General features: G+C 41.6%; 1 protein-coding gene across 1 annotated transcript in view; it reads right to left on the bottom strand.

Annotated features, from left to right (window-relative positions):
* LOC115142785 (puratrophin-1-like) overlaps window positions 1-23917 on the bottom strand; it is a 53280-nt gene extending 29363 nt beyond the window's left edge. Inside the window, exons 1-2 of the mRNA XM_065001632.1 lie at window positions 23596-23917; window positions 762-959 (exon numbers count right to left, since the gene is read on the bottom strand). Coding sequence (XP_064857704.1) covers window positions 762-959; window positions 23596-23598 — 201 coding nt within the window. The 5' untranslated portion in view covers window positions 23599-23917. The remainder of the gene's footprint in view (window positions 1-761; window positions 960-23595) is intronic.
* Window positions 23918-26982: the final 3065 nt, after the last annotated feature.

Below are 26982 nucleotides of genomic sequence, written 5' to 3'. Positions count from 1 at the left end.
AGGGGGTGAGTTGCATGGATTTATGATCCCTTATGTCAGAGTTTCTCATCGTCAGTACTGCAGAAGGATGGCACTTTTTTGTTCCAGCCCAGCACCAGCTCAAATGATCTCAACCAATCATCAACTCCCTTGATGAATTTAATCAGGTGGGTTAATGCTGGACTAGATGAAAAAAATGCTAAATTATCCAACATTTAAATTCCTGTGGTTCCCACTAGGGGTGTTCTTCAGCTATGTATTATATGACATGAGAAGACTATAATCCAAAACAAATCAGGCTTACTTCTACTTTAAATTGCATTTTACAGACTGGAATGCAATGAGGGAAGGATGAATAACTCAAATTCATCTTCATATGTGCACTGCTGAGCTGTGGTTATGAAAAACTGAACCCCAGATTCTGGCCTAACCCCAACTTTTCTTCAGCCTCAAACAAAGACAAATGGAATCCTAGACTGTGTTTTCTCTTTTCTATTAAACACTTTGAGGAGAAACAATCAAATGTGATCCTTTGCTGAGCGATGTCAGCTCAGTTGCATGTCTGGCTAGGATCCACAGAATTCATAAAGCATAAACAACAGCTTGGATATATCCCGCGACAGACAAGTAAACCTTTTGTTGATGTCTTTTTTTCTCTCAATACAGTTAGAACCATAATGTGAACCCCATGCGGTTTTACTGTTACTGAACTCAAGTTGCTCCATCTATTCTGTGTGTGCGTGTGTGTGTGTGCGCATGCGTGAGTGCTTCTGTGTACTCACACACGCCGCCTGCTGCACACTCTCCAAGAGGTGTTTGGACGGGATGAGGAAGTCCAGCAAGCAGTGGAGTGCGTCACCGTGGAAACGCTCCTCGATGGTCCTAAACAGCTGACTGAGGACGGTGGGCGCTGTGACCTCAAAGGGTGGGAACAGAGCCGACAGGGCACTCTGGATGGACGAGTCCAGGGATTCTGGGTTCTGAGGGACGGGGCAGAGGAGGTGTTTTTTGTTTCAAGTCACCTCCCACATCAACAAACATGTTCACACAAGTCCCTTTTTATTTCATTTCACTCTCATATAAGATAAGAGAACAAAGAGTGAATGATAATGTCATTGTACCCTGACCCTTTTTTTCATTGCAGAAATTGGAATGCAAGTATGTTTGCCAGAGTGCAAATCCCCAAATATGAGTGTGTGTGTGTGTGTGTGTGTGTGTGTGTGTGTGTGTGTGTGTGTGTGTGTGTGTGAGTGTGTGAGTGTGTGTGTGTGTGTGAGAGAGAGAGAGAAGCTTCAGAGGTCCGTGTCAATTTTCACTTCCACTGGTGTTGACAGCACCACTTTGTTTGAAGAAAGTAGACATAACCGCAGAACGTCCAAAAATATCAACACTGTAAATGTCAAGCCACAGGACAGCTATTCTTCTTGGCCTTTACCCCTATACTGGGCCCTTTGGAATGACTCTAAGCAAATCACTTTAGCATCTGCAACCAACAAATGTTGAACTTTGAAGTACTGTACGGTAGTGGAGGTTCCTCAGAGGAGGAAAGGGAGGACCGATTTTATATGTATTTTTCCCAAAAAATATACAAATGTATCCTCTTTAGATAAAACTATACTAAATATATTCACGTCACCAAATACCTGATTAAAACACATTGTTTTGCAATGAAGGTCTACAGTAGTCTCAACAACACACTCTAGGCCAGCACCATGGTGTAGCCGGAGGACAGCTATTTTCTGTCCTCCTCTGGCTACATTGACTTCAATACAAAACCTAGGATGCTCGTGCTCCTCACCCCCTCAATTATGACAACTTCCGGAGGATGTCCTCCAACCAATCAAAGCTTTTGCAGTAGGAACTAACATCCAATCAAAGGATCAGAGAAGGAACCTAATACTACGCATGTGTGATTTAGAAGTGTGGTGAGTTGGATAGATTGAGATAGTGAATAGTACAGTGAATTGTTGTTGTTGAAGAACCCTTTTCATTCTCTGGAGTACACAGAAAGAGATGCCCACATCAGATTCAAGCTTCTGGAAAAAAGCTGCATTGATCATGTAATGGACAAAGGTCTGCGTATTCCATCTGTGCAACACAGCGAAAAGGTAAGAAATGGGTGTTGTCTTATCGACGCTACTGCATTTTTGGGCATGCAAGAGTTGTCTTTTAGGGGGCACGATGAGAGGGAAAGTTCCGCTAACCAGGGCAACTACAAGGAGCTTGCAGAGTTGCATATTATGATGCTTTAATTACTGAGCATATAGACCTTTCTACTGTCTTCTCTGGGATGTCAAAGTCAATTCAGAATCACTTGATAGCTTCCATCGCATCATCCATTAAAAGGGAGATAAAAAGAGGTTGACGCAGTGCCTTTTCTCACACGGCAAATGGAGAAACCACAGACATCAGCAGTCACTAGCAGTGGTCAATTATCATCAGGTATGTGGACGATCGGTTCTTTATTCAGGAATGTTTTGTTTTTTTTGGGCTACTTTGATGTGTCAAGTGGGCGAGATGTGCAGTCTGTGTTTGATTTAGTGAAATATGAGATGTCAGAGTTTAAGTTCATGGGGAGAAACCTGTTGCCCAAACCTATGATGGTGCTTCTGTAATGGCTCCCGACTTAAATGGCCACCTTTGTGCATTGCTAGGCATTCTCAAAGATAAGGTTTTCCTTGTGACACTTGGAGGCTTCACCACTTTTTTTTTTGGGGGGGGGGGGGGGGGGTCAACCAAGAGGGTGATGTTGCTTGAATAGGCTGGATGTGCATGCTTGACGAAAAATGCACAAACGTATTGGAGTTTCACTTCTAGAATTGTCAACCCTGTTGCGAATAATTGTGAGCAACGGAAGGACACCGTCACCCTATTACAGAGCACCCTACCATGGATGATGATACTGTGTCATGTGCAGATGAGTTCAAGGCAAAGCTGGAAGATATTTGTATTTTCACTTTTGATGAAATATTTTTTTCAGCGACATATATGAGAAGGCAGCAAGCATGACAGAGGTTCCAGAGATCATGAACAGAGGAAAAGCATCGGCAGGTACACCTACAATGTACTGCATGACTCAATTCACGATAACATCAAGTCTCAGATAGCACAGGGGTACAAAAGCTTGGACACCACGTGATTCCTGGAGTTGTAAGATGGTAGTATTAGATTAATTCAAGAGAGAGTTCCCAGATGACGCTTTGACAAGCCTATCGCAGACCTTTTGACATTTTTTTTCATGTCTGAAAACAGAGCTGCAAGTGTTTTATGGTGATGGGGAGATTCAAGCCCCAGGTCCTCTGCCCTCCTAGCCTACCAAAGGCCCTCTGAAGAACTGAAGCCCCTGGTCCTCTGCCCTCCTGGCCTACCCAAGGCCCTCTGAAGAACTGAAGCCCCTGGTCCTCTGCCCTCCTGGCCTACCCAAGGCCCTCTGAAGAACTGAAGCCCCTGGTCCTCTACCCTCCTGGCCTACCCAAGGCCCTCTGAAGAACTGAAGCCCCTGGTTCTCTGCCCTCCTGGCCTACCCAAGGCCCTCTGAAGAACTGAAGCACCTGGTCCTCTGCCCTCCTGGCCTACCCAAGGCCCTCTGAAGAACTGAAGCACCTGGTCCTCTGCCCTCCTGGCCTACCCAAGGCCCTCTGAAGAACTGAAGCCCCTGGTCCTCTGCCCTCCTGGCCTACCCAAGGCCCTCTGAAGAACTGAAGTCCCTGGTCCTCTGCCCTCCTACATGTGTAACTCAATGCATCTGCTATTTGTATTTGACCGCTCTACTCCCAGTGTCAATTCTCTCCTGACATGAACTTAAGCCATGTCACATGTGCCCTCTCATCCACTGGCTCTACATGGTGCATGTAAAGTCAATCACATACACATACACAAACACAATCACATTATTACACCAAGTTAATTTTACTTCATGCTTGGACTAACTCATTCTTAGCTATTTTGTCTAACTGTGTTGTGTCATTGTTTTTTTGTCTTCCCAGTCAAATCCTGTCCGCCTTCAGTGGAAGAGTTGAGCTCTTCTCAAACGCCATCCATCCGTGATGAGCACTGTCCAGCACTGAAGCCAAGTCTCTGAACACCCCAACCACTGTCCAGCACTGAAGCCAAGCCTCTGAACACCCCAACCACTGTCCAGCACTGAAGTCAAGTCTCTGAACACCCCAACCACTGTCCAGCACTGAAGCCAAGCCTCTGAACACCCCAACCACTGTCCAGCACTGAAGCCAAGCCTCTGAACACTCCAACCACTGTCCAGCACTGAAGCCAAGCCTCTGAACATCCCAACCACTGTCCAGCACTGAAGCCAAGCCTCTGAACATCCCAACCACTGTCCAGCACTGAAGCCAAGTCTCTGAACACCCCAACCACTGTCCAGCACTGAAGTCAAGCCTCTGAACACCTCAACTCATGTCTCATATGTCATTCAATCACTGCGTAAGTAGCCCTCTCATGTTTGGATAAATACCATAGTCGACCAGTAACTTGAAAAGATCTTGAAAGATGGGACAATCTCAGCTTTTTCCACAAATATTTTTTCTTAATAATAACAACATTTGAAGTATAAACTGTATTTTGATAGACAAAAGTATCAGCTATCAAACCACGTAAAGGAACAACCTCCAAATGTTTTTGTTTTTTCCATAAAACGCAACTTACTGGATTCATGTCCAATCCGTCAGACATAATAAAAGGGATTAAATTCTTAAATCTATTGTCCAACAAGTGTAAAGGCCTTGATTGTTTGATTCTAAAATGGGATTATTCAAATATATAATAATATCCAAACTTTTTTATTTTTTATTTTATAGCGTTATATTATGCTCCAGGGCTAATTCCGTTAGCATTTTGGCATGTTTTTCTAGATTCAGAACATTAAACAACATTTATAAAGCAAAGATTATCCCTTTGACCAGCACAGAAAATACCTCAATAGTTTAAGGATATATAATGTTGCAGAACAGTGATTAAAGTATATATTTTTTAATATTTACAAGTAAATCGATCTTATGGGGGTTAGCCATCAATGACGGAGTTGACATGCCACTGATGGAGTTGACAACAAATACTCAAAACAGACATATTTTTGCCTCTAAAAAGAAAAGTTCAATACTAACATTTGTAAAATAGAGAAAATTATTCATAATAGTAATAAATATATACATAAATAATCATTCTATCAGATCTTTCAGCACCCTGACGGAGTTGACGTTAGACAAAAATCTGACGGAGTTGATGTTTTACGGAGCTACAAAGTAGCAATTTAGTTTTTCCCTCAGTTGCTTTATGACTCTAAAGCCTATTTAAAAGAAACCTATTTGAACCAAAATGAACATCCTTTCTTAATCTATCAGGGAGATGGAGTTGACCGTTTATGATTGTGACCTTGGTGATTTCAATATTGTTTGTTTAAATCTATCAAAAGTAGAGAAATTTACAGACCATGAGTGGTCTTGTTGCACTAAGAAGGAGTCACTATGGTATAGCTGCCCCTGCTCATTCCTGATTAATTCAGGATTTTAGACAAATCTGACGGAGTTTGCCCAAATTTTTTTAGGAGTCACAGTTTTGAGATAAATATTATTTAAAGTTAGAGTCTACCATCCTCCTCATTTTTACAAGTCACCAGCCTCCACTGCTGCGCAGTAAACAGTACATTTTTAATTTGGGGGGCTTTGTAGCCTTTAGTTGTGTCTTCATGTTCGGCATAGACATCCACATCATACAAAAGTGATTTGAATGCTGCAAAGGAGGAACAATGTCCCCAAAACCAAAACATTCCTCTGAAATGTAAACATTTCAGTCTACATCTTCATTCTTAGTTCAAGAGGGAAATAAAAAACAGACATTTGGAAATATCAAGGTTTCTGTTTGAGTAGTGAAATAAACTCATCAGAAAGCCTTTGCCATGCTCTGGATATGCTTAGAGCTCTGTCCTCTGTGAGTGTTTCATGTGCTTCCAAGATACACCTCATTTGAGTTGGTATACTTCAAGCTGGGGAAGGGTGAGGTTCTGATCAGATTCAAGCGGACAAGTATGAGCGAGAGAAAGAAGAAATGTACGGTCTCCATCAGAGGTCCCTGTGGAAAGAAGGCTGTATAAAAGGACACCATTGTGCGCTTAAGTCATGCATGATGGCAGTGTTTACAACGTATATGCTAGGCTACACATGTCTGTTTCAGATAGTCATGGCAATAAGAACTAAAAACAAGGCCACATCTGTGGTTATGCCCCGGTTTCTGTTACTTTCGACCAGCTGTGGAGAATAGTGGAAACAAAACACACGGAAGCAATTTGGGAAAAGGTTGAAAAGGATGTTACACGCAAAATCAAAAGTCCAACGGGTCGTTCCATGAAACGAGTGCCCTCTGCGTCCCTTTGACATTTTATGTAGAAATTGTGCACCAATTTTACATTTTAAAAGCCTGTTATATTCAATGAAGTGCCGTTTAATATAGACCACATGGAGTATTCAATATATTTTTTCTATGAATAAAGACTTGCTAATGTGCATTTTCGACATGTCCATCCATGCACCCTCTGACTTACAGCAAGATTTAAGCTCACTTCACCCCAACATTAATCCAAGTTTTCCCCATTCTAAAGCCCTAGTTATAATGGTGCCTTGAACAAAGGCATTTGCTGAAGATCCTTATTTATTTCATATTTCATATGTATTTTTGTTCAGTATATTTCTATTATCTTTTAAGACTTTTTCTAAGACCCTTTTTCCATCTGTTTATCCAGAAATCAAAGCCTTTACTTGTGCCAGATGTTTTAGAACGTCAATGGTTGAAAGTTAGCTTTCATTTGACACCCAATTTGATATGCTCATAAAACACACCCTTTTCATTTTAGCTAGGTACAAGGGCACCTAGCTAAAATGGCAAACACACAAAAAAACTGCAAAGGTCAATTTGAATCCAGACAGGCTAAACTCATTGGACATTTCAGCTCCAAACTTCACTCACTCCACCTCATGGGTGGCTTGGCTGGTGATATATTCTGGTGAGTGGGACCCACTTGAGATACAGTAAACATACACTAAATGACCAAAAGTATCTTGAACATCTCATTCCAAAATTATGGGCATTAATATGGAGTTGGTCGCCCCTTTCCTGCTATAACAGCCTCCACTCTTCTGGGAAGGCTTTCCACTTGATGTTGGAACATTGCTGAGGGGACTTGATTCCATTCAGCCACAGGAGCATTAGTGAGGTCGGGCACTGATGTAGGGCGATTAGGCCTGACTCGCTGTCGGCATTCCAATTCATCCCAAAGGTGTTCAATGGGGTTGAGGTCAGGGCTTTGTGCAGGTCACTCAAGTTCTTCTACACCAATCGACAAACCATTTTTGTATGGCCCTGGTTTTGTGCATGGGGGCATTGTCATGCTGAAACAGGAAACGGCCTCCCCAAACTGTTGCCACAAAGTTGGAAGCCCAAAATCGTCTAGAATGTGTTTGTATGCTGTAGCGTTAAGATGTCCCTTCACTGGAACTGAGGGGCCTGGCCCGAACCATGGAAAATAGCCCCAGACCATTATTCCTCCACCAAACTTTACATATTTATTTATTTTTACCTTTATTTAACTAGGCGAGTCAATTAAGAACAAATTCTTATTTGCAATGACGGTCTACCCCGGCCAAACTCTAACCCGGACGACGCTGGGCCAATTGTGCGCCGCCCTATGGGACTCCCAATCACAGCTAGTTGTGATACAGCCTGGAATCAAACCAGGGTCTGTAGTGATGCCTCTAGCACTGAGATGCGGTGCCTTAGACCGCTGCGCCACTCGGGAACCTAGTTGGCACTATGCATCTGGGCAAGTAGCGTTCTCCTGGCATCCGCCAAACCCAGATTGGTCTGTTGGACTACCAGATGGTGAAGCGTGATTCATCACTGCAGAGAATGCGTTTCCACTGCTTCAGAGTCCAATGACAGCGAGCTTCACACCACTCTAGCCGACGCTTGGCATTGCGCATGGTAATCTTAGGCTTGTGTGCGGCTGCTCGACCATGGAAACCCATTTCATGAAGCTCGCGGCGAACAATTATTGTGCTGACGTTGCTTCCAGAGGCAGTTTGGAACTCCGTAGTGAGTGTTACAACCGAGGACAGATGATTTTTATGCTCTATGCACTTCAGTACTCGGCGGTCCTGTTCTGTGAGCTTGTGTGGCCTACCACTGCGCATTATGCTGTTGTTGCTCCTAGACGTTTCCACTTCACAATAACAGCACTTAGAGTTGACCTGGGGCAGCTCTGGTAGGGCAGACATTTGATGTACTGACTTGTTGGAAAGGTGGCATGCCACGTTGAAAGTCACTGAACTCTTCAGTAAGATCATTCTACTGCCAATGTTTGTCTATGGAGATTTAATGGCAGTGTGCTCAATTGTACACACCTGGTAGCAACGGGTGTGGCTGAAATAGCAGAATCCACCAATTTGAACAGGTGTCCACATACTTTTGTGTATAGATAGTGTAGCTCCGCAGCTGGACCTAGTTCAGACTGCCCCTAAGCCAAGTGGAGTGAGGATGAGGTGGTGTTATGAGTTATTTTGTATCCTGTTAACTTTGACAAACTGCCAGTGCCACATGCTAAAGAGGCCGGGGTCATTTACATACACTTCCCAGGGAAAACACGTTGTGTTTGTTGGCAGATGGGTCAGGTATTTGCATAAAGGAGCCATCTCTCTGATGGGGCTCTGATAGCAGCCTATTTGGCCTCCGACCACACGCGAAGCATTGAATTAGACCAGCTTTGGACCAGGCTTTGATCAGCTTTACATTTTCGTCATTTAGCAGACACTCTTAACCAGAGCGACATACATGAGCAATTAGGGTTAAGTGCCTTGCTGAAGGGTACATTGACCGATTTTTTTTGTTTTACCTAGGTGCCTCAGGGATTCAAACCAGCGACCTGTCGGTTACTGGCCTATCGCTCTTAACTGCTATGCTACCTGCACTCTAAAATCAAATTAGTTGTGATTAAATGGAATGTGATGGTATGAGCAACTCGGTAACAATAGCAAATCACCTAAAATTGGAAACCAGAATGCAAACCCTACTGCCCACAATAACCCCATACTTTTGTGTAGGGGGAGGTGAGGATACATTTTTTGTTGCTTTGTTTTAGGCTGTGTTTCTGTATAAGCACATTGTGACAACTGCTGATGTAAAAAGGGCTTCATAAATACATTTGATTGATTGGTTGATTGATTGATTAATAGTGTAAATTGTACCGTATACCTCACGCATCGTGTCAGCAAGTAGAGCTACTTTCAACCACCGCACAACATAAATGGGCTCTATATACTGTAGGGCAAGATACTTGTTTTAGTGAAGACATGTATAATAAATGTGCAGTACATTTATAAAAAAATATATACAAATGTAAACTGCCTTAAGGTATAAGAAGGCCTGTATTTCCAGCTTCCGACGTGCAACAACCCCTTTCCCTGTTTTCAGCATCTCATCCCCTCCTCCTTTCTTCAGGAGAGGGTTACTCCTGTTGGTTGGTGGGACAGTCATGTCTTTGTCTGAGACCCTCTTGTAAACCTCAGCTCAGGGCTTTGGCAAAGGGGCACACAATTGAACCAAGCCATTTGAAAGCCTTTAATGCTGAACCGACCTAATAAAAAAGTCCCCCAACAAGACAAGACCCCCTGCATGTTTCCACCCATTCATCTATCTATCTATCTTGTTTTGCGAAGTCTTGTGTGGTGCCTACAATTGGATTTGGCAGGGCCTATATAATACTAGTTTTAACAGGCCTGTAAGACTCTCAGGCTGTGTTAGGGAAATTAAGAGGCCACATAAACAGTGTATTGGGTGTCTGATGTTTTGTTTGTCCTTGTCCTCGGAAGGGCCAGCATTAAAAAGGTCCCTGTGGGTGTGCTGGGATTCCAACTCAAAAACAAATGATTTGAATCTTGAGTTACAGATGAAAAAAAATATATAGGCCTTTACTGTACTGTAAACATTAGTCATGCAGAAAATATGCGAGTAGTGTGCCATGGCTATGAGGACCATGGGCTTAGAGTAATTAAATGGCACCATAAACCATGATGATTGCTTCGTATGAAATTTTAATCAAATCATATTTTATATATTACATGCTTCGTAAACAGCAGTGGTGACTAACAGTGAAATGCTTACTTACTAGCAGAGAGAGAAAAATTCTGCTCTCTGCTTACTTACTATGCTTACTTCCTCTGGTATTGAACACAGTTTATTCCATCTTAAATTTTATCGATTACTTAAGTTTAAAAATACCTAAAGTTGGATTAGGAAAGTTGTTTGAAATGTTTGGATCAAATTTACAGGTAACTAATTAGATAATGTTTATTCATGTTGCGCGAGTTGGAACCGGTGTATTTTCTGAATCATACGTGTCAAATAAATGGACATTTTGGATATATAACGACCACAGAAGAGATCTTCAAAGGTAAGGCATGAATTATATGTTATTTCGGACTTTTGTGTTGTGCCTGGCGGGTTGAATTATGATTTTCATGTGTAAGTTTGATGGAGTGCTGTCCTCAGATAATAGCATGGTTTGCTTTCACCGTAAAGCCTTTTTGAAATCTGACACTGTGGCTGGATTAACAAGAAGTTCATCTTTAAACCCATGTAATACACTTGTATGATTTATGAATTATTATTATGAGTATTTCTGTTTTTTTAATTTGGCGTTAAATCCCGTTAACGGGATTGACGCGTGAAGGGATCACTAAGAAGTTCAACTCATTTTTCAACCACTCCACAAATGTTTTTGTTAACAAACTATAGTTTTGGCAAGTCGGTTAGGACATCTACTTTGTGCATGACATAAGTAATTTTTTCCAACAATTGTTTACAGACAGATTATTTCACTTATAACTCACTGTATCATAATTCCAGTGGGTCAGAAATGTACATACACTAAGTTGACTGTGCTTTTAAACAGCTTGGAAAATTCCAGAAAATTATGTCATGGCTTTGGAAGCTTCTGATAAGCTAATTGAGATCATTTAAGTCAATTGGAGGTGTACCTGTGGATGAAAAGGGGGGAGGCTTGCAAGCCGAAGACCATCATCCCAACCGTGAAGCACGGGGGTGGCAGCATCATGTTGTGGGAGTGCTTTGCTGCAGGAAGGACTGGTGTACTTCCCAAAATAGATGGCATCATGAGGGATGAAAATTATGTGGATATATTGAAGCAACATCTCAAGACATCAGCCAGGAAGTTAAAGCTTGGTCGCAAATGGGTCTTCCAAAAGGACAATGACCCCAAGCATACTTTCAAAGTTGTGGAAAAATGGCTTAAGGACAAAAAAAGTCAAGGTATTTGAGTGGCCATCACAAAGCCCTGACCTCATACTGTAGAACATTTATGGGCAGAACTGAAAAAGCGTGTCCAAGCAAGGAGGCCTACAGTTACCTGATTCAGTTACACCAGCTCTGTCAGGAGGAATGGGCCAAAATTCACCCAACTTATTGTGGGAAGCTTGTGGAAAGCTACCTGAAAAGTTTGACCCAAGTTAAACAATTTAAAGGCTATGCTACCAAATACTAATTGAGTGCATGTAAACTTCTGACCCACTGGGAATGTGATGAAAGAAATGAAAGCTGAAATAAATCATTCTCTCTACTATTATTCTGACATTTCACATTCTTAAAATAAAGTGGTGTTCCTAACTGACCTAAGACAGGGAATGTTTACTAGGATTAAATGTCAGGAATTGTGAAAAACTGAGTTTAAATGTATTTGGCTAAGGTGTATGTAAACTTCCAACTTCAACTGTACATGGGGTTCCAGTACCGAGTTGATGTGCAGGGTTACGAGGTAATTGAGGTAGATATTTACATATAGGTAGGGATAAAGTGACTTCGCAACAGGATAGATAATAAACAGTACCAGCAGTAACAAAAAGTTCAATGCCGATAGTCCGGGTGGCTACTGGTTAACAACTGAACAAAAATTTAAATGCAACATTCAACAATTTCACTGAGTTACAGTTCAAAAAGTAAATCAGTCAATTAGGCTGTATCACATCCAGCCATGATTGGGAGTCCCATAGGGTGGCGCACAATTGGCCCAGCGTCAGTTTAGCCGGGGTAGGCCATTGTAAATAAGAATTTGTTCTTAACTGACTTGCCTGGTAAAATAAAGATTACATTTAAAAAAAAAAAAAAAAATTATAATTAGGCCCTAATCTATGGATTTCACATGAATGGGAAGGGGCACAGACTTGGGAGCCAGGCACACACATTCGTTTTTCCCTACAGAAGGGCTTTATTACAGACAGAAATATTCCTCAGCACAGGTTCCTTAGCTTAGTGGTGAGCTTGGAGTGCAATATAGTCTTGTACGGTGAGTTGTAGTCAATGAAAAGCATTCTCACGTAGGCGTTCCTTTTTTCACAATGGGAAAGGGCAGTGTGGAGTGCAATAAAGATGGCATCATCTGTGGCTCTGTTGGGGCAGTAAGCAAATTAGAGTGGGACCAGGGTGTCTGGGAGGATGGTGTTGAAGTGAGCCATCTGTGATCACACAGTCGTTCGGAACAGCTGGAGCTCTCATGCATGGTTCAGTGTTGCTAGCCTCGAAGTGAAGATTGAAGGTATTTAGCTCATCTGGTAGGCTCACGTCACTGGACTGCTCGCGGTTGGGTTTCTCGTTGTAATCCATGATAGTTTGCAATCCTACGAGCGTCAGAGCCGGTGTAGTAGGATTCGATCTTGGTCCTGTATTGATGCTTTACATGTTTAATGGTTCGTCGGAGGGCGTAGCATTATTTTTTATAATCATCAGTGTGGATGTTGCCTGTAATCCATGTCTTCTGGTTGGGATATATACGTATAGTCACTGTATGGTCACTGAATCCAGGAATTTATTCCAGTCTGTGCTAGCGAAACAGTCCTGTAGCTAGCATCTGCTTCATCGGACCACTTCTGTATTGAGTGCATCACTGGTACTTCCTGTTAGAGTTTCTGCTTGTAAGTAGGAATCAGGAGGGTATAGTTATGGTCAGATTTGCCAAATTGAGTGTGAGGGAGAGCTTTGTATTATGTGTCTCTGTTTGTGGAATAAACGTATCTAGAGTTTTTTTTGCCTCCAGTTGCACAGGTGACATGCTGGTAGAAATGATGTAAAACGGATTTGATTTCCTGCATTAAAGTCACCGGCCACTAGGAGCGCCACCTCTGGGTGAGCATTCCCTGTTATATTTTGGCCAAAAGCAGCAGTGGTTATGATTTAAATGCAGAATCCTGAATAGTGGAAATGGCATCCTTCCTTTCTCCTGTCCTTGAATTTAGTGTCATGCTATGGTACAGTAGGTGCAAGTAATATAACGTTCAACCTGGCTTTCATCTATTCAATCATGTCTGTTTTATGTTTGCATGGAAGAAAGTAAGGATAAAAAAAACATTCCAAGTGAGCTCCTTACATCTCAACACCATCACCAATGCCCGACATAGATGCACACCTGTGGAACTGGGTAAAATGGGACGCAGGGTTGCCAGGAAGTGGGGCAGGATTTGCACTGGGCTCACCACAGGTTTGGCATGCAAACAATCAACCCTCACCCTCAAATGGGGCAATTTGGCCCAAAGAAAAAGTCCCTAGTGTGAGAGCAACAGCTGGCAGCTTTTAAGATGTTTAACTATTTTTTTCTGGCACTTTTCTTACAGCTGAACTCTGATGACCCACTTAGCATGACAAAACAATACAATTTCCTCATCTTCCGAGTATTCCCAGAGCTTGATTTTCGGGAAAAACATCAGTAAAAGTACTACCGTTCACCAGGTTCAGTAGGCCAATGCAGTGGACGCAGCTCCAATAGGGGTGGTCCCATTTACCCTAGGCACTCCAGATATCACAGTGAATGATTTACTGTGTGTAAATGTTGTTGTGAAGACACTGGGGTGTAGTGTGTGTGTGTGTGTGTGTGTGTGTGTGTTTGTGTGAGCGAATGTCTAAGTACTTTGTGACATCTGCTGATGTAAAAAGGGCTTTATAAATACATGTGATTTGATTTGATTTGAATGGCACTGACAGTTGCTGTGTTTTTCTGACTCTCTGCTCTCATGCCAAGTTCTCTCTGAGGACAAAAAGTTCCCAGAGCAACAGTTCCTAACAGTGGGCGAGCTATGGAGTTGCTCCAACAGCTGGAGTATCGCAAGACATGGAGCACAAGAAACATAGGGATCCATAACACCATGCTAACTTATGACTGATGTAGTGGAGCGGGTTCAGAGTTCCTTGGTGTCCACATCACCAACAAACTTTCATGGCCCAAACACACCAAGAGAGTCGTGAAGAGGGCACGAAAACACCTTTTCCCCCTCGGGAGACTGAAAATATTTGGCATGGGTCCTCAGATCCCCAAGATATAAGACTGCTGAACAGCTAATCAAATGACTACCTGGAATATTTGCATTGATCCCCCCCCCTTTTTTAAACTGCCTCTACTCCCTGTTCATTAACTATGCATAGTCACTTTACTCCTACCTACATGTACAAATTACCTCGACTAACCTGTACATTGACTCTGTATCGGTACCCTGTGTATATCTTTATGCTAGGTAAAGCCCTACCTTATCTCAGCTCATTGGTCACCATAGCAACACCCACCCGTAGCACGCACCCCAGCAGGTATATTTCACTGGTCATCCCCAAAGCCAACACTTCCTTTGGCCGCCTTTCCTTCCAGTTCTCTGCTGCCAATGACTGGAACTAATTGCAAAAATCACTGAAGCTAGAGTCTTACATGTATATGTATATCTCGCTCTCTAACTTTAAGCATCAGCTGCCAGAGCAGTTTACCGATCACTGTACCTCTACACAGCCAATCTGTAATAGCCCACCCAACTACCTCATCTCCATATTGTTATTGATCTTCCTGCACTTTTGCACCCCAGTATCTCTACTGCACACCATCATCTGCACATCTATCACTTCAGTGTTAAATTGTAATTATATCGCCTCTATGGCCTATTTATTGCCTTTACCTCCCTACTCTTTGCACACACTGTACATAGATGTTTCTATTGTGTTATTGACTGTACATTTGTTTATGTGTAACTCTGTGTTGTTGTTTTTGTTGCACTGCTTTGCTTTATCTTGGCCAGGTCACAGTTGTAAATGAGAACTTGTTCTCAATTGGCCTACCTGGTTAAATAAAGGTGAAATATAAAATATATATATATATATAGTCTTGTTATTTTATAGTGTTACTTTTTATTTAAAAAATGAAAACGTTTGCATATTTAGTAAATATTTTCTTATCTCTATTTCTTGATCTGCATTGTTGGTTAAGAGCTTGTACGTAAGCATTTCACGGTAAGGTCTACACCGATTATATTCGGCGCATGTGACAAATAAAAATGTATTTGATTTGATCATCTCTGAATGTATTAGGCACGGGACAATAGTAGTATCACAATGTTTTTTTCTATGGCAAAAATGTAAACACGAAGCAGACCAGAGTCCTTTAAAAAACCTAGATGTAAAATATTGTCTGCTGTAGCTTGGAAAATAAATACATGTGACTCTGGATGACAACATAATGATGTATGTTTCCATTAGGGCTGTTTTCTTAAAGAAGTTAAATCAGCTTCGTGTTTTGTTTCCTCACCACGATACTAACGACTATCACAATACTGGTATCGTCCTGGCCCTATAAAGTATACTACTAAGTTGCATGGATTTTTTTCTTCTGTTTATGACTTCTTACATTTTCATAAGTTGAGGTCAAATTCTAATTTGGATGAGCTATCACTTTAACCTAAAGTAAGGAGAAGACCCACCATTGCAAAAACCACAGTATGCTTAGAAGACAACAATGACCTACAATCATTCTCTTCCTGAAAAGACAGACTGCTATAACACCTTTGATGCTCAGTCTAGGCAGGAAATCACTTCGTTACACTCTCACTTGGTCCCTGGAAGGACTTCACACGAGAAACTCACTCTTAGAAAAGTTATTGCCACATACTAATACTTTCTCGGAATAGATGCCAGTAAATCTAGATCACAACGGTCTAGACTTCCTCTGGCCTGACCCACAGTGAACTAGAGACAGTAAACCCGATTCAGAGGGGATGGGTTAAATGCAGAAGACACATTTCAGTTGAATGCATTCAGTTGTACAACTGATTAGGTAACCCCCTTTCCCTTAATACACTGCACCAGTGGTGGAGTATTAATCAAATCAAATGGTATTGGTCACATACACATATTTAGCCGATGTTATTACGGGTGTAGCTAAATGCTTGTGTTCCTAACTCCAACAGTGCATTAGCATCTAATCCATACACACAAATCTAAAAGTAAAAGAATGGAATGAAGAAATATATACTGTAAATATTAGGATGAGCAATGTCGCAGTGGCATTGACCAAAATACAGTAGAATACAGTATATACATCTGGAATATAACATGGTCTATCGAGATTTCAACCCCGGCCAGGGTATTTCTGGGTCTGGGGCAACGGTTCTTCAGTTTTCAGGAAGGCAGAAGTGATGCTCACTTACTTAGCCATCCACTACATTAACACCAGTGCTCTGCCCTACCCTATGTCAGTTATCTGAACGGGCTAAACAGAAAGAAATCTCAAAGTCAAATTTTACAATAACACACTAAATGCCCATCCTGTACACTTTTATCTGTAGCTGCTGAGATGGGATTATTCGACTGAATCGGAAAACTAGCCGTCAAGTCCTTGCTTCCTCCATACTTGTTTCCTCAACTCCTCTGAAAGCTCATTGGGAGAAAGGATCCAAGCTCCCTTCCTCCCTCAGACCTCCTTAAGTGTGCTTTGAGGAAACCAGGACGGGGAAGGATTTCACAGCTAGTAATTTTTTCACATAGCCCTGCCAACACATAGAATACATCCTGTGGTCTGAAGTGAAGTAGTCTGAACTCTTGGCTGCCAAAGTGAACACAAACAGCCTCATTGTTGAGATGCGATGAGTTGTCAAATGGCTGGGGAGGGAGTTGTAGGCTTAGATGGCTCAGGCGTGGCTGTTTACATGCCATGACCACTTCAAACGTCTGCTGACCAATCAGCATCCAGAAACACACACACACACACACACACACACACACACACAGTGTGTCTGTTTCTATTATGTGATCTACTGTATGTAGCCTATCATGTGTTACTGTACTGAAATGTGGCATTTGTAAATATGGATCATTGCCACATTTGCCATTATGTAGAGAATCTTGGAAACTTACATTGACTCCATTCATAATGGAATGTACAGTATTTAAAACATTTATTTTATTTTATTTAACCTTTATTTAACTAGGCAAGTCAATTAAGAACACATTCTTACTTACAATAACAGTCTACTAGTGTGTACTGTATGAGTGTCCTGTTGTGGTAGTGTGCCATGATATTGTGGAACATCCTTCATGGATAAAGTAGTTATCACATACTGTATCTCCAGTAGGCTTGGTTCAGTAAATCAAATATTGTGTTGTCATCTACAGAGAACTTAATGCACATGCAGAAGAAAGAGTTCCTAAATGTATGTTTACGGGCAATTCCACAGTAATGGCATTTTGCCGAGACTCTGATTTTTTACTTAAAAATGTATGTCAAACAAAAACCCTTAATTTCAAAGTTTAACAAACCGTTCAATTTAAACTGACATTTTAATTTTTAAAAATCAGTTAAAAAAATGTGTTTATGTGACCAGTGTCAGCTATGAATATCTTTTGAATATGTGGTTATTATTCTACACACACACACACCCCCCTCCCCCAAATATCATATTTGGTTGGTCCGGACCCTAACAAAGCTGAACCAACCATAGACGTCCATGTTTCACAAGTTTGGACAATAAAGTACAGCACAATAGAGATTAGTAGAGTACAGTACAGCACAGCAGAGTAGAGTAGAGGAAAGTAGAGTATAGTTCAGTACAGTACATTATACTAGCGTGTTCTACTGATCTATATTCTACAGGACTGTACTGTATTCTTATGTACTCTACTGTGCTCTACTGTATGGAACTGTGCTGTCCAAACTTGTGAAACATAGACTGGACTAAATCTAAACCAATCATGGATGTCTATGCTTGTGCCAAATCAAGGATGGTCTGGACCGTACCAAAAATCAAAGTCTGTGGACGTTGAAATTTAAGCCAGTCTGGACCGTACCAAAAAACGATGTCTGTGGACGTTGAAATTTAAGCCAGTCTGGACCGTACCAAAAAACGATGTCTGTGGACGTTGAAATTTAAGCCAGTCTGGACCGTACCAAAAAACGATGTCTGTGGACTTTGAATTGGATTGACCAAATTTCAACTACTTTTCAACGTCCACGGATGTCCGGTGTTGCTGCTCAGTGGGTAAGGATGCTGGTTTCAGTAAATGGAAAGAGAGGTGGCTCATGTGTAAGTGTCAGTAAGAGCCGGGAGAGGTGACATTAACTGGAGAGAGAGGCAGGGAGAGAGAGAGGGAGGGAGGGTGAGAGAAAGGGAGGGTTGTCTAGACTATCTTGCCCTTGGTTTAATCATGAGATTCTAGAATCTATACAAGCATTTATGAATATGTCAACAAACAAAGTCTAATGTATGATTTTCGGGTTTTGGAAAAACGTACTTCACTGAGTCATGTCTACTTCACTTGACAGATCAGGAAACAGATTGATGAAGGAGATCTCTGTGGAATGGTACTACTTGACCTACAAAAGGCCTTTGATACAGTTAAGCACTGTCCCCTAATCTCCAAGCTGAAGGCGCTAGGGTTAAGCAATATCCCTCTGGGCTGGGTAAAGTTATATTTATTAGGTAGGGCGCAAGTAGTAGAGGTTAATGGTTCACTGTCTCAGGCAAAACCAATGAGTTGTGGCTTTCCGCAGGGGAGCGTGCTTGGGCCTCTACTGTTTTTACTGTATATTAACGATATGAAAGATGCTGTTCTTGTCATCTTTTCCTTTATGCGGATGACTCCACACTTCTGGTGTCTCACAAAAGTAAAACTATGTTGGAGAGCATACTGAGCACAGAGCTTACTAACATTAGTAAATGGCTTGGAGATATGCTATCTCTGCACTGAGGTAAAACTGAGGCAATTCTTTTTGGATTCAGACTTAAATTGAGTAGGTCCTCTGATATCACAGTGGAGTTAGGGGGTGAGGTGCTGACTACTAAAACCTCTGTTATTTACCTGGGATGCATCCATAATGGAAGCTTGGGAGGTGTGAGCATGGCCACTAAAGTCCTAGGGAAGGTTAATGCCAGGACTACATTTTTGTCTAGAATGCTCCAGATAGCCAAGAATAAGCTGATCAGGGTAGTATTGAAGGTGAGTCCACATACTCACATAGGCAGGAGCTGCTTTCAGGAACTCAACTGGCTGCCTGTTGAGGCTAGGGTGTCTCAGATTAGACTGGGTTTGGTTTACAGGAGTATCTATATCTATCTAGTATCTAAGTTCTGCGTCAAGATATCTATCTGATTACTTTACCTGTGTTAGGGATGCACACAATCACAGCACCAGATCAGGTGTTGCTAATGTGTGCTTATACAGGTTCAGGAGTAATGCTGGGAAAGGTACTTTCTTGTATACTGGAGCCTCAGAGTGAAATGAGTTGCCTCTGCCCATATAAACAACGTCCTCTCTGGCCAGTTTCAAAAATAAAGTTAAAAAACTGTTTAACGTCTTCTGTGCCAATATGAATGACCCCTATGATGTAACTGCAACGATGAGATAGATGTTCTTCTTCCTTGAATTTTTGTTTCATTATCTTGCTGTCATACCATGTTTGATCTTCCTAATACCAGTATGCCAGTGGAAGGGAGGACTGTAAGCAGGTGACCCAACTGTGGTTTGTGACTATACATTACTAATTGCAGTAATTCCGTTACAGATTTTTAGAAATTCTGTTACAGATTTGGTAACAGAATTTAGAGTTTTTAAGAGATCCTCCAGTACTTTTGCATACTTTTTTAGCCAGTAGTTGTGAAAGTAGTGTTCACAAGCCAAAAGTGGTCCCCGAAAATGGCATACTACGCAGAGCCGTCGGAAAACGTGTGGCGAGACAGCATTTTCCCCAGTTTCAAAGCAGCAGCACCGACCGTGCCAGTAACTTCTTCGCATATTTTTGCATACCATTAAAACATTTAGCTGCTCTGTCGCAGTCTGCCTTTGAAAACCATTGGAGACTACATGCAGAAACGTTGTGCCATTTCGTATTTCAGCAATACGATTGGCAGTTCATTCAAACACCACAACTTCTTGAGCAGTACAGAAGTTGATAGCTACGTTCACACAGCACACAAAAGCTGCCCCGAGCAAAAAGAAGTGCCCACCAATCTTCTCGTTGAGATGATTTATTAAAGAGAAAGTGATTTACAAATGTTCATCTTCATTGTAGAGACCATACTAGCAATATGCTGGCTACTGTTGATGGTCTGCATAAAGAAAGCTACAAAAAAATAGAGATGATCTTTTGTCTATTAGCCAGGTTGATATCTCTTTTGGAACCCAATTGTCTGAAAAGTGTGGCGTCTTATTTTGAGATGTAAAAAAAATAGATTCTCAAAATGACATACTTTAGAAAGAACAATGTTTGCAATTAATACAATTCAAGTCTAAAGAATAAAGTAATGACTGACATTGTTTAATTATATTAAACAGCTATTTAATAGATGTCATAATACCCATATATAGCCTATTATCCCCCTAGAGCCGATACCGTGCCCAAGGGAAAATCGAATTGGCATAATAAGAAAATCCCATTGCGTGGGCTACGTTTCAATCCACCACATCTGCCTCTGTGGTGGAAGGTGGTCTAGCTACACCTGTGTTTGTCAGACCATGAGACATCCCGAAAGTCGGTCTTCTCATGAAAACGTCTGTGGTGTCTGAGCGGTTTGACCACTCTATGGAAAGATGTTTTTCCATGTATGAATCTGTTATTCAATTCATTTCTATCGGCTAATGGCAGTAAGACCAAATTCAGTGTTTCATCAAATTAAAGATTGCAATTGTGTCAATATGTTTTGAATATTGTAGAAAGAGTCCTCACATCCATTTTCCATACAAAAATATACCATGTACAGTAGGCTACAGGCAATGTGTTCATCCACCATGTGAGTCATAGAAATTACGATCCAGTCTTTGTGGTTTTTATATGCAGGGAGCATACATTTCACAATTGTAAACTAATAAAGAATTTTAAGTTAGAACCCATTAAATATAAACTGGCCCTGAATGCTGATTGTCTGAAATCCGTAATATCAGACCGTATACCAAGGGTATGACAAAACATTGATTTGTACTATTCTAATTACGTTGGTAACCCGTTTATATAGTGCATTCGGAAAGTATTCAGACCCCTTGACTTTTTCCACATTTTGTTACATTACATTAAATTGTTTTTTTCCCCTTAATTTATTCCCCCCTAATCAATCTACGCACATTACCCCATAATGATGAAGAAAAAGTAGGGTTTTAGATTTTTTTTGCAAATGTCTTAAGAATAAAAACTTAAATAATACATTTACATAAGTATTCATACCCTTTACTCAGTACTTTGTTGAAGCATCTTTGTCAGCAATTACAGCCTTGAGTCTTCTTGGGTATGCTACAAGATTGACACAACAGTTTTTGGGGAGTTTCTCCCATTCTTCTCTGCAGATCCTTTCAAGCGCTGTCAAGTTGGATGGGGAGCGTTGCTGCACAACTATTTTCAGGTCTCTCCAGAAATTTTTGATCGGGTTCAAGTCCGGGCTCTGGCTGGGCCACTCAAGGACATTCAGAGATTTGCCCCTAAGCCACTCCTGCGTTGTCTTGGCTGTGTGCTTATGGTCATTGTCCTGTTGGAAGGTGAACCTTAACCCCAGTCTGAGGTCCTGAGTGTTCTGGAGCAGGTGTTCATCAAGGATCTCTCTGTACTTTGCTCCATTCATCTTTCCCTTGATCCTGACTACTTCCAGTCCCTGCCGCTGAAAAACATCTCCACAGCATGATGCTGCCACCACCATGCTCCACCGTAGGGATGGTGCCAGGTCTCCTCCAGACATGACGCTTGGCAGTCAGGCCGACGAGTTCAATCTTGGATTCATCAGACCATAGATTCTTGTTTCTAATGGTCTAAGAGTCTTTAGGTGCCATTTGGCAAACTCCAAGCGGGCTGTCGTCTGCCTTTTACTGAGACTTGGCTTCTGTCTGGCCACTCTACCATAAACGCCTGATTGGTGGAGTAGAGTAGATATGGTTGTCCTTCTGGAAGGTTTTCCCATCTTCACAGAGGAACGCTTCAGCTCTGTCAGAGTGATCATCGGGTTTTTGTTCACCTCCCTGACCAAGGCCCTTCTCCTCCGATTGCTCAATTTGGACGGGGGCCAGCTCTAGGAAGGGTCTTGGTGGTTCCAGATTTTTTCCACTTAAGAATTATGGAGGCTACTGTGTTCTTGGAGACCTTCAATGCTGCAGACATTTTTTTGTACCTTTCCCCAGATCCGAGCAGTGTGATCAGACACAGGGAAGAGTGCTTCATTCTATAGCTAGAGGACAACTGATATCTCCAGGAGTGATTAGTATGATTTGTGTATTTTTCTGTTGTTGTCTAACACTGTCTTTTTGCTAGCTAGGGCCATGTATTTTATTAAGTGCTGCCTGTCTTCCCACTATCCTACTTGGTGTGTGAAATGCAGCCTGCTATTAACTTGTAGATGATTATTGACACATCAACGATGATTAAAGATGCACTATGCAGAAATTGCTCCATAAAAGTTTGCTTAATTTCAGTTTATGTGGCAAAATAAGCAAGTATAGTGTAGAGAATCATTGTCAAATCTAAACCGCTTTGAAAATATCTTTATCATACCCAAAAAATATTGTATTTTTAGATGTTTGAAGCTGGTGTACAAAACCGAAAGTAAAAGACTCAAAAACTCAACTTTAGAACGGGGAGCATAGAAATAGCGCACATAGAACAGATCTACCGCCTCTTAGACATACTTTCAATGAGAATGACATACATTTCTTTTTGAATTCGGGTTGCCCAAAAAGTGACATATTGCCATTGCAAACAAAACGAACACTCTTTGCTGCAGCTTCTTTTCTCTCGAGTGGAGGGACACTTGAAGGGTTTGAGATGCTGTGTTCAGTTCGCTGTGTCTCTAACAACATAAACCGTGCTTTAGGGACAATATATTGAATATGTGTCACTTTTTTAGGAGAGCAAAATGGTCAATACTTGTAGTGACTGTTAACGTTAATCTGAAATAAATATGTGTTTAATCAACATTATCAAGGCTATATCAAAATGCAGTACTTGCTACAGTAGAACTGCTAGCTACAATGATTTAAATTATATATATATTTTAAAGTCAATAGGTAACTTGCTTTGCTATTCATCTATCAAATCCGCAATGTACTTTGTGTCTCAAAGTTTGCAGACAGTGTGCTTTGAATACGAAATCCATACAAGATACTCTCCATTTATGCATTACGGGAGAAGCCACTGAGAAAGACAAACCCGTAAGTTATTCACTCAGTAGGTCAGTGGAGCACCGCGACTCACAGGCCTGGAAGAGGTAACATGAGACAACGGAGACAAAAGCACATGACAGCTCAATAGAAAAAGTATCATTTAGTTACCATCTTTCCGACAGTATCTCTTCTATCCTGCAGAATGTTTCTTCACATTTTCTCCTGATAATTCCGTCCAGATAATTGACTCTAGTGAGAGCGGTCTTCTTCTCATGTTTCTTAATCGCCAAGATAATGCCATTGATGAAGGTAGGTCCACATGACAGTTAGTGGTCTGCGAGTAAGTAGGAAAGTTCCCATCCCTTAGTGACTTTCTGCAAGTTTGAGTAAGTTGAGCTCCAAGCGATGAAGTGTCTTGCTTCCTGTTGCTTCGCTGGCTCCAGTCTTGAGCTTCTCTGGCAGCACTGTGTTTTTTGGAGCAAGTGGGAGCGTGAGAGAGGGAAAGACTGCTGGAGAAGGGGGAGGAGAAAAGCTTTGCCTTTCAGAAGGAAAATCCCCTCTAGGCTTTTCAGGTTTTTTTTCCCCCAGAGGCAGCAGCAGCTTCAGACCAGTGTGGGATTCACACAAGCTCACACATACACACATACACACTTGAAAACTTTATTTAAATTTGTATCTCAATACATTATTTAAATGAGTGTCTGGGACACCACACACATTCATTTGAATACTGTATTAAGATCTAAAATGAAATCAATATTCAAATGTCGGCACACACAGACACAACACAATTACAAGACACACTCTATCCCCACACAGCCAGCATCAGAGAGAACAAAAAAATCCAACCCCTCCTTCTAGTGGACCCCTTCTCTCTATTTGAATCATTAGGGCTTGGGTAGGGTATAGCTTCATAGCTTAGTCCCCTTTAGAGTCTCTTCTCTTTACTCTCTTCACCAAAGACATCCAGTGGCTGCTGCAGGCTATATTTGCACCCCAAATGGCACCCTATCCCCTACGTAGTGCACTACTTTTGACCAGGGCCCATAGGGCTCTGGACAAAAGTAGTGCATTATAGAGTCCATTCGGGAAAGTATTCAGACCCTTTGACTTTTTCCACATTTTGTTACGTTACAGCCTTATTCTAAAATGTATTACATAATTTTTTCCCCTCATCAATCTACACACAATACATTTTAATGACAAAGCAAAACAGGTTTTTAGAAATGTTTGTGAATTAAACATTTAAAAAATTAAATATCACATTTACATAAGTATTCAGACCATTTTCAGTACTTTGTTGAAGCACCTTGGGCAACGATTACATCCTCGATGCTTCTTGGGTATGACGCTACAAGCTTAGCACACCAGTATTTAGGGAGATTCTCCCATTCTTCTCTGCAGATCCACTCAAGCTCTGTCAAGTTGGATGGGAGGCATTGCTGCGCAACTATTTTCAGGTCTCTCCAGAGATGTTTGATCGGGTTCAAGTCTGGGCTCTGGCTGGGCCACTCAAGGACATTCAGAGACTTGTCCCGAAGCCACTCCTGCGTTGTCTGAGGTCCTGATCGCTCTGGAGCAGGTTTTAACCAAGGATCTCTCTGTACTTTGTTCCGTCCATCTTTCCCTCAATCATGACTAGTCTCCAAGTCCCTGGCACTGAAAAAATCCTCACAGCATGATGCTGCCACCACCATGCTTCACAGCATGATGCTGCCACCACCATGCTTCACAGTAGGGATGGTGCCCCAATTCCTCAGTTTGGCCAGGTGGCCAACTCTAGGGAGATTCTTGGTGGTTCCAAATTTCTTCCATTTAAGAATGATGGAGGCTACTGTGTTCTTGGGGACCTTTAATGCTGCAGACATTTTTTGGTACCTTTCCCCAGATCTGTGCCTCGGCACAACCCTGTCTCGGAGCTGTACAGACAATTCCTTCAACTGTATGGCTTGGTTTTTGCTCTGACATGCACTGTCAACCGTGTGCCTTTCCATATCATGTCCAATCAATTGAATTTACCACAGGTGGAATCCAATCAAGTTGTAGAAACAGCTCAAGGGTAATCAATGGAAACAGGATTTTCAGTCTCATAGGTCTAAATACTTATATAAATAAGGTTAAAAAAGGTTAAAAAATACTTAAAACCTGTTTTCGCTTCGTCACTATGGGGTAATGTGTGTAGATTGATGTTTCATTTAATACATTTTAGAATAAGGCTGTAACGTAACAAAATGTGGAAAAGGTCAAGGGGTCTGAATATTTTAACAATGCACTGTATAGGGAATGCTGTAGGGTGACTTTTTGGAATGGTTTCCAGCGTTTCAACACTTCATGCAGGATCATGTTTTTGCAACAGACATTGATAATGAATGTTGATTTTTGAACTTATTAGACCAGGTCCATCTAGTCCCTCCTTGTTTCAGTCCATTTTATTCCACTTGGTTCCTAATGAACAGGAACCGTTGCACCAGCAGGACATTAGCAGAGCGCTAGGCTAGCTGTAGCTAGCTGCTTCCACAGCAGACTGATGGAATGCAGGGTTATGGTGAATGAAACCCAAGAGCTAGTGTGTGCGTGGCAGGGTTGTTTGAACAATTTCGTAGCGGGAGACATTGAGAGAAAGATAATTGTGTTTATTTCTAGCAGCCAAAAGCTACAAGGAATTAAAGTGAAGGACTTAGAATAAGGTGAAATTGAATATGGCTGCTCTCTCTCCCTCAAGTCGGTGGTTTTGAGAGCCGGTAAACAGCATTCCTTAAACATTTTCATTTAGAACGGGAGACAAAACTGAGAAAAGTGTTTATTTCTCTCAGTCAAACGCACAGGAAGAATGCAGATTAAGTTGGTGGAATGGAGAGCATTTCAGCTGTTCACTTTCTCGATGTGGTTCAATATGGCTTTAAGACCCAACTATATGCCGCAAACATTGTCATGAAGAGCGAGAGAGAAAAATGCATAGATGTTTATTAAAAACATATCAAAAGAATGTACACTACTGTTCAAAAGATGACTATTGTAGCTGGAAACGGCATATTTTTTATGGAATATCTACATAGGGGTACAGAGGCCTATTATCAGCAACCATCACTCCTGTGTTCCAATGACACGTTGTGTTAGCTAAAATGCTAATTGATCATTAGAAAACTCTTTTGCAATTATGTCAGCACAGCTGAAATCTGTTGTGCTGATTAAGAAGCAATAAAACTGTCCTTCTTTAGACTAGTTGAGTATCTGGAGCGTTGGCATTTGTGGGTTCGATTACAGGCTCAAAATGGCCAGAAACAAAGACCTTTCTTCTGAAACTCATCAGTCTGTTCTTGTTCTGAATAATGAAGACTATTCCATGCGACACATTGCCAAGAAACTGAAGATCTCATACAACGCTGTGTACTACAGCGCAAACTGGTGCACAACTGAGAAACTGAGCAAGATGCCTCAGACGCCTCACGTCCTCAACTGACAGCTTCATTAAACTGACAGCTTCACACCAGTCTCAACATCAACCGTGAAGAGGCGACTCCGGGATGCTGGCCTTCCAGGCATAGTTCCTCTGTC

The sequence above is a fragment of the Oncorhynchus nerka genome, linkage group LG15 (assembly GCF_034236695.1).
Source record: "Oncorhynchus nerka isolate Pitt River linkage group LG15, Oner_Uvic_2.0, whole genome shotgun sequence".
NCBI classification, from domain to species: domain Eukaryota; kingdom Metazoa; phylum Chordata; class Actinopteri; order Salmoniformes; family Salmonidae; genus Oncorhynchus; species Oncorhynchus nerka.
Note: the sequence above shows the minus strand (reverse complement) of the source record. Positions and strands in the feature narration are given on the sequence as shown.